At 34.5% G+C, this 8,744-nt stretch overlaps 1 protein-coding gene across 8 annotated transcripts in view; it reads left to right on the forward strand.

Annotated features, from left to right (window-relative positions):
* LOC123522895 (phospholipid-transporting ATPase ID-like) overlaps positions 1 to 6,741 on the forward strand; it is a 104,491-nt gene extending 97,750 nt beyond the window's left edge. For all 8 annotated transcript variants that reach the window (XM_045300390.2, XM_045300393.2, XM_045300392.2 and 5 more), the window contains 3 exons: positions 399 to 500; positions 1,603 to 1,746; positions 2,577 to 6,741. In XM_045300390.2, the coding sequence (XP_045156325.1) occupies positions 399 to 500; positions 1,603 to 1,746; positions 2,577 to 3,173 (843 nt within the window). In that variant the 3' untranslated portion in view covers positions 3,174 to 6,741. The remainder of the gene's footprint in view (positions 1 to 398; positions 501 to 1,602; positions 1,747 to 2,576) is intronic.
* The last annotated feature ends 2,003 nt before the right edge of the window (positions 6,742 to 8,744 follow it).

Below are 8,744 nucleotides of genomic sequence, written 5' to 3' on the forward strand. Positions count from 1 at the left end.
AGACTTAAAAAATCATGGGTAGGACAATATTTCTATTATACAAAAAAAATCAGATGAGCGTCAGCACCCGCAAGGCGGTGCTCTTGTTTGTTGCATGTATCAGAAAAAGTATCTAACCTAGAGTCAGTAAGGAATGATGTTGCAACTTTTTTTCAGTTATCTCCCAATTAAAAAAGAAAAAAAAAACTAATTCATTTTCTTTATCGTGTTTCCATATGATGTCCTGTAGTATTCTTATTACCAAGCCTCTCATCTCTTCCAGCTTATATAAAAGTTTACTTAATCTTGCAGTGTGATCAAGTAACATACTGTGACAATAAGCAGAGGGCACCGGTGTCCTATGGAAACACAGCTTTTTATGTTTATGTCATTCTGTTTATTTTCACAATTTTTTCCAGGATGTGAATGACTATTATTCAACCCGTTACCCCAAACTTTACCACCCTGGCCTAGTGAACCTGCTGTTCAACAAAAGAGTCTTTGCTCTCAGTGTTATTGAGGTTTGTATTTGTACTTCAGCTTGGATACTATATATTTTTGTGGGACAAAAAGTTTGCAAACTAAGGATTCCATACGTTTCACGAACAGAATGATTGGAAGTGCCAAAGACAAATTTCTATATTTTTACTTAACTTTACCTTAACATCTTGGTGAACATGGAATTTTAGGCAGGCTGATTTTTTCACAAATTTCTTAAATTTGCGAATTTCCATATATTTCCACATTGCAAACTTTTCCACTTAAACAGTAGCCATATTGTTTTATACAGTAGCCATATTGTAGCCTGTGCTGAAAACTTTCATCATTCAAGCTGGAATGTTGATGTATGGCTGAAGATATTGGTGGGACTTCAGTCCAAATGAACAGACACTTAATGTATCAGTAACAGTTTTATGTATTCATTCTTGTAAATGCTTTTTGGCTAGAACTTGCTTCTTAACTAAGTAAATTTTTAAAGCCTAACGGACAGGAGTTTGTTAGAATGTCTGTTGGAAAATCAGTAGTGGGACATTTTAGTCAGGATGGCTAACAAATCATTACTTGTTAATAAATAGAGATAACGTTGTATTAGGGTGACTGACAAAATTGAATGAAACTATTGATTACATGACAGTAGGAGATAACTTTGGTCAGCATGACTGATGATGACAAAAGGAGATAAACTTTGTCAGGATGGCTAATAAGAGTGAATAAGATGAGCGAGGGGAAAAAAAATGTCATGATGACTGACCTGACAGAGTGAATTATCTGACAAAGGAAGGTTTTTGTCAGAATGACAGGCAAAGAGTGACTTATCTGACAAAGGAAGGTTTTTGTCAGAATGACAGACAAAGAGTGACTAATCTGACAAAGGGAGAAAGTTTTTGTCAGAATGACAGACAAAGAGTGACTTATCTGACAAATGGAGAAGATTTTTGTCAGTATGACAGACAAAGAGTGACTTATCTGACAAAAGGAGACTATTTTTGTCATGATGACCGACAAAGAGTTACTTATCTGACAAAGGGAGAAGATTATTGCTATGCTTAAGATAAGTGGAACTTTCAGTTTCGTTAAAACATTAAAATGAACATGACCCAGTATTATTTAATGTATTTTCAGGGAATATTGTCATCCATTGTATTATTTTTTATACCGTATGGTGCCTTGTATGAGGAAGTGACACCGTGGGGAAAAGACCAATCAGATATACAGTCCTTTGGTGTTGTTGTTGCAAGCATACTTGTTGTTGCTGTTAATTTAAGGGTAAGCTTGATACAAACATTTGGTTGTATCTGTTCTTTCTGAAAGATTAGGATTTCTTGAAAACATAGTAGTGACAGCTGCTAATCTTTTGAAATGCCAGGCTTGAACTTTTCTGGACTCTCAACCATATCTCAGCCTGTGCCATTATAACCATTTTCAATGAAATGTTATTAAACCATGCTGTTTTAATTATTATTGTTATTATACCAGATTTATATAGCGCCCTTTTCATGATCAATTTCACGTTCAAAGGTGCTTTACATAGTTCAAATGCAGCCACACAGGGCGCATAATTCATCCTCTGCTAGTACAGACACAGAGCGATCTGACCAGAGGGACAGAGTGAGACAAAGCCCCCACGACAGAGAGATCAGAAATCAGATACAGCCTTGTCCGGCTAACTTAGCCTAGCTCGTTGCGAATAGACAGTCTGGTTCTTTAACATGCCCAGTGTGTTATTAAACCATGTAATTTTTTATAAAATGCTCATAAAATAGAAAAAGTGGAAACTCCGCAGGTCGCTCAACATGACAAAAACGAAAATGTTGCAGGCTCGGTTTGATTAAGCCTGTTCATTGGCAGTAGCGGAAATAGATGCTACCATCCATGCTGTGTAGCCCCGGGTTGAGCAGAACTCAACATTTACACATGCTACAAGTACAAAAAATAATTTAGAGACTTCTGCAGAATGTAAACCATGTTGTTTTAATGAAATGTTACCAAACTGTGTTATTTTTAAATGAAATGTTGTTAAACTATGTTATTTGTAATGAGATGTAACAATGTTAGTTTGACTGAAATGCTATTAAACCATTTTATTTTACTTTCAGTGTGCCTTAGACACTTCCTACTGGACTGGGTTCAATCATTTTGTGATATGGGGGAGCATTATCTACTACTTTTGTTTCATCTTAGCAATGTATGCATCTGTATTTAACTATACATATCAGGGTGTAGCTTTTGCCGTTTTTTCATCGGCAAACTTTTGGTTGACGCTGATTTTAACAAATGTGATACTATTAGTTCCTGTGGTAGCGTACAGGTTTTATATAACAAGTATAAAAGCTTCACTGACAGACAGGATACGTATGAAGCAAAGACTCACGAAGTCGAAGTCGCGATCGCGAGACTTGCATATCAGAAGGACGTCAACATTCCGTCGCAGCGCTAGATCTATGCGGTCTGGTTATGCATTCGCCCATCAGCAAGGCTTTGCTGAGCTTATTACTAGTGGCACAAATATGCGGGACAGAGCTTCGTCTGTGCAACTTAAAAGTCCGGTTACGTTGACAAATGTGAAAAAGTTTGACGGACATAGTGCTAACTCATCGAAGCCGAAAAATGGCACAGCAGCTCAGGCGTCCCATCCAAATTCACTAGAAACATATGAAACTGGGGGGAAAATATTGTATACTGAAAAACTGTGATGTTTCATAGCTCATATTATTTTACTATATATGTATATATACATGTATTGTATGTATATATGGTCAGATAGGATAGATATTTTGTGTATTTATATGTCAGTCAAAAGTTGCATTATTTTAGTCAAAGTTTCTTATTTTATTTGAACAAATGCCTACATTTTATACATCAGTTTGTAACAAGTGTAAAATAAGACACAGAAAATGGCCTGTAATTTATTAATTGCTTCCGTTTACCAAGTTTAGCTTCCCCTGGGATGTTTTTACCTCATACGTTTTTGAGCTAATTTTTAATGACAAGTTCCATGTAAGATTGGAATTGATTATTTAATTATTTTAGTTGGTTCTTACTTCTTTAAATCAGTACATCTGCATGGTGTGTGTGAAAGATTTCTCTTGGTATAAAGTTAGACCCTTCTCTGCTACCGTGGTAGTCCTTACTAGCCTAACTTCACAACCCCACCACACCACACATTCCCCTCCACCCTACCTACCCACACCTACCCTACAACCCCGCTCAGCCTTATAACACCTTTCCCACCACACATTTACCAAACACACAGCATGGGTTGGGCCAAACGTTATTCTGAAATTTTCTAAGGCCCTCCTCAGTTCACCTTTAGTTTCCAAGACATACGACTGTAGTTAAAATTACCATAAAACATTACCGTACCTCCATGCATTTAAGATACACTCACTCAGTAATCACTCCCTATCTGAAAGGAAATGGGCTTATCTGGGAAAGATTTGATGTCTTTTTCAAATTGTATAATGTCTAGCCAAGAAACTCTAAATATAATATGATTGGGAATTAAATATACCGAAATTCTGGATTAAATTTACCATTATTGGGGAGTTTTTGTGCCTCTTTTAAAGCCAACTAAAGTCAGGGGTATAGTTTTAGTAATAAATGATTCATTTGCTTCAATGATACACTAGAAAAGAATACTACAATATGAATGATTTTCCTGTGAAATATAATGTGTATGTGAATTATTTCAGTTTCTTCTTTTGTCTCGTGGAATTACCTTATACATAATATGACTTCTTTCCAAAGTACACTTATTTTAAACATCAGAAATATTTCTTTTCTTTTTATTTCTTTTTGATGTAAATTCTAATATGTATATTTTTGTAAAAAGAATTTGTATGTATATTTCAAAGACTGCTTGTTGACCTGTATTCACAGACATGCTTGATTGTTATATGGTTACAGATACTTGCTGTCTGTATATTATTACATAATCTGTGATCATGTTTAAGTTTTCTTATACAATTTTAAATACAGTTGAAATTCAATATCTCGAACTTGCATATCACAAAATTCCGCCTATCTTTAAGACATTTTCAAATCCCATGCCGAAAACAAGTAAACAGTATATAAAAAAAAAAACATATTAAGTTGAATTTTGGTTATCTCAAAGTAATACGCTTGATCCCCTGGAAATCGAGATAACGAGTTTCAACTGTACTTACTTCTGTTATTTTTAGAGATGAAGTATGACTTGTATGTAATGAATTTTTATTCTCATTTAATTCTTTCCTCTATAAATTTGGCTGCAGCCTATAGTGATACTTGGTCCCTGCCCCACCCCCACCTGACGTCACCTCCAGATTGGAAGGTATGAAGGAAAATGCAAAAAAAAACATTGTAGAATTCCCTCATTCATCTCATCTTAAAGAACAAAGGATAACATTGTTTTTGCATTGTTTCGTTGTTTCAAAATTAACAAGGACAACTGTCCTGTTTCTTTTCCATTTTGTTTTTAAAGGTAAAACTTTGTAATGTTTTGTATCCATTATATGTCGCGGTGATCTCTTATTTATTTAGTTGAACTGCTGTATTCATATGTACGTTGTTTTTTTGGAGAACAAGTACACATTGTAATCCATTCTGAAACTCCCCATCAGTTTCTGTTCTGCTGGTCCTTATTCTGCTTCCATTCATTTCAGTTTTTCCTGAAATAATGTGACTATAGTTTAAGTATATTTTAGACATTTCCTGAAATAATGCCATTAAAAGTTAATTGAGCCGTGCCATGAGAAAACCAACATAGTGGGTGTGCGACCAGTGAGTCCGCTAAAAGGGAGAGACAGAGCTTAATACCCTTTTCATCATATTTGGGAATTCTTAAATCAGTGGTCTTGATGAAGAATTGATGCAATATTAATTTATGCAGTTTTTTATTACTTTATATATAGCTGTGTCTCAAAATAGAAAATGACTTAAAAATTGTGAGTATAATTTATGGCTTGTAAATTTTTATTTGCTTACCATGTTTTACATGTTGTGAAATATTTATCCAATATTTCATGAAATTTATGTTATTCAGAACTGGTTTATAATTTTACAAGTGCTTATTTTGCCTTTTTATGTTTCTAAAATATTTATTTCTGCAATATTTTAGTGTTCAAAAATTGATATTTTAGTCTCGTGCTGACTTTAAAGGTTAAAGGTTAATTGTTGTTATGCATTTTTATTGCTTGTGTTTCTAGTATCTAGGTGCGTGCTGTTGATACAAACTGTAACCCATAAAGGGTCGATTAAAAGATCAGATTGAACTCATTTTTAGGTTATCCCTTTGTCTGACCTATTTTTTCACAGCTATAAGACACATTAATCTATTCTGAATAAAATAATCTTATCTGGGTATCTCACACCGACTTTAAAGTAGGATTTGAGTGGCCTCCACGGCTAAGGTGACTGACTTCATGTCACTAGTCTCTGCCATGATGTGGATTTGAAACCTCACTTCAGGTGTAGAATTCTTCCTGTGAGCCACTTACAGAAGATTTTTGCTTGTAACCAGGTGTCAGCCCATGATGAAATAATGCTTAGAGGGGCACCTAGGATCTTCCTCCACCATTTAAAGCTGGGAAGTCGCCATATGAGCTGTAATTATGTCGGCCAGAAAAAAAGTTGGATGGTATTTATTAAAACTTCTGTTTTCTGGATCTATCATAAACAGGGTTTAGGTACATGTAGCCATGTTTTATGAGAATCAACTATGTTTGTCCTCATTCTTCATGACGGCTATGGCATCACTATGTTGTCTGTTTAAGATATGTCTTAAATTGAATGATGTGATACGTAATTGTTGGAACAGTGTGAAAATAAATTTATGACAACAACCAAGTTTTTAGAATTAAGGAAATTCTGCCCTCCATTTGTAATAAGTTCAAAAACTCACTGGGACTGCTTTTTGGACAAAACCTCAAATCCCAAAGCTTCTGCTTAACCACAATTCGAGGTCGTTATTTTTTTCAATTTTATCCATGTTTTTTTTGTGTTTAAATTTCATGATTTTTAGATAATTCATTGATTGTGAGTTCTTACTTTTTTGTTTGAGGAGCATGAAGCATAGTTGGGACATTATTCTCTCTTTAAAAAAAATCCTTTCATGTAGGGAACAAAAAAGGAAAACTATTTGAGTTCATGTCCTGCATTTGTCATTAAAATATTGTATTTTTCTATGTATCATTTTAATGTTAAGACAATTCTGTGTTCATCATTACTGTTCTGTTATTATAAAATAAGTAGATATACTTACAATAAAAATCTTAATCTCTTTGTTCTGTTCGTTTCTTGTGTTTAATGTTTTCAGTATTTATATACAGTGTTTTTACCTCACCTGAGCACGAAGTGCTCAAGGTGAGCTTTTTGGATCACCCTATGTCGGGCATCAGGTGTCTTGCAGCGTCAGTTGTATGTCGTAAACAGTTCCACTTTTATGTCTAGAAGTCAGTTTTAGCCCAAACTTCATGAAACTTAGAGTGTAACCCACAATAAAATTTCAGATGAGGTTATTATTGGGTCATCTAGGGATAAAAAACTGTGTATCTATGTCAATTTTTGGGAATAACTTGTTTACAATCTATAGGCCTTATTTTTTTTCCATAAAACTTTGTCAGGGTATTTATCTCTGCGAAATATGTCCAGTTTGAAACTGGGTTACCCAAAGTTCTTAAAACTAAGACAATAGGCCAAATCATTGAAACACTTTGTTAACTCTCTAGAGGCAGCATTTCTGACTTGTTTTCATAAGTCTTTGTCAGAATGTGTCTGTGAAATATAATGTTTGTTTAAAATTGGATAACCTGAGACCAATCACTAGGTCACTAGGTCAAGTCATAGAAAAACCTTGTAAACATTTCAGAGACAATATTTCATTTGATCTTCTTCTAATGTTTTGAGAATGTCTGTGTCTATGAATTCAAAGTTAAGTTCAAAACATTGCCTGGGGTCAGTAACTAGGTCACTAGGTCAAATCATAGAAAAATCTTGTTAACAGTGTTGAGTCTACATTTTCCACTTGCTCTTCATAAAATATGTTGGAATGTTTTTCTCCATGAAGTGTATAGTTTGGGCTCAAAACTGGGTAACTTGAGATCTTAGTCTAGGTCACTAGGTCAGATCATAGAAAAACCTAATTTACACTCCTGAGGTCATGTTTTCTACTTATTTAACTAGGTCATTAGGTCAAATCATAGAAAAACCTTGTTAACACTCGAGAGACAGCAGTTTTGACTTGATCTTCATAAATGTTTGTCTCTATGAAATCTAGATAAGCTTGAAACTGGTTAACCTGAGTTCAAAAACTAGGTCGCTTGTATTATTTTTTCCATGTAATCTTTATGACATTTTCAGAATGAGGGTCGCCATGAAATACAGACCAAGTTCAAAACTGGGTTACTTGAGATCTTAACCAGGTCACTAGGTAAAATCATAAAAAAACCTTTTTAGTACTTTAAAAGGCCACATTTTCTACTTGATCGTCATAAAACTTTCTTACATGAAATATATGTCAGATTCGAAACTGGTTTATCTAGGTCAAAAATTTAACCACTAAGTCAAACCATAGAAAGCATTGTTTATATTCAAAATGCTATTTTTTCTACCTGATCTTTATGAGAATTGGTTGGAAATTGTAACCGTGTCACTTTGGGGAAAAGCAAGGTAATTGTACCAAGTCATAGAAAAAACTTGTTAACAATTTATAAATTATGTGAGAATGTTTGTCTGTATATAATTGATGTCAAGTTCAAATATTGAATACCTGGGGTCAAAAACTATGTCACTAGGTCAAATCTTTGTAAAACTTGGATAACGGTCTACTTGATTCACATAAAATGTAATCAAAATGTTTTGTCTCTATGAAATCTAGGCCAAATTAGATACTAGACTGTCTGGGGTAAGAACTAGATCAGGTGAACGATACAGAACCTTCAGTGCTCTCTTGTTTATTGAAGAAATGAAGTACCATAGACATAGCTTTACTCGGAAAATATGAGCAGGCCTGACCCGCTAGCGGGGTCCAGTGGTACGCTCCCCAAGGATGATTTTGTGTCTAGGCAGTGAAGGAGCGTTTTCCAGCATTTGTAAGACAGAACAACGTTTTTTTCTGAAAATTTTGTTCACACCCTTGCGTTGAGTTGCGCAAGTGGTTACTTAGTTACCAGTCGGACAATTTTCAGAATTACTAGCCAGAGCAGAGTTAGATGTTTTGATAAAAAAAGATAAAAATGAAGAAACTGTAGTCGGCCTATGATCGCACTTTTAAAGTACATGATTTA

This window comes from Mercenaria mercenaria, chromosome 8, assembly GCF_021730395.1.
Source record: "Mercenaria mercenaria strain notata chromosome 8, MADL_Memer_1, whole genome shotgun sequence".
NCBI classification, from domain to species: Eukaryota; Metazoa; Mollusca; class Bivalvia; order Venerida; family Veneridae; genus Mercenaria; species Mercenaria mercenaria.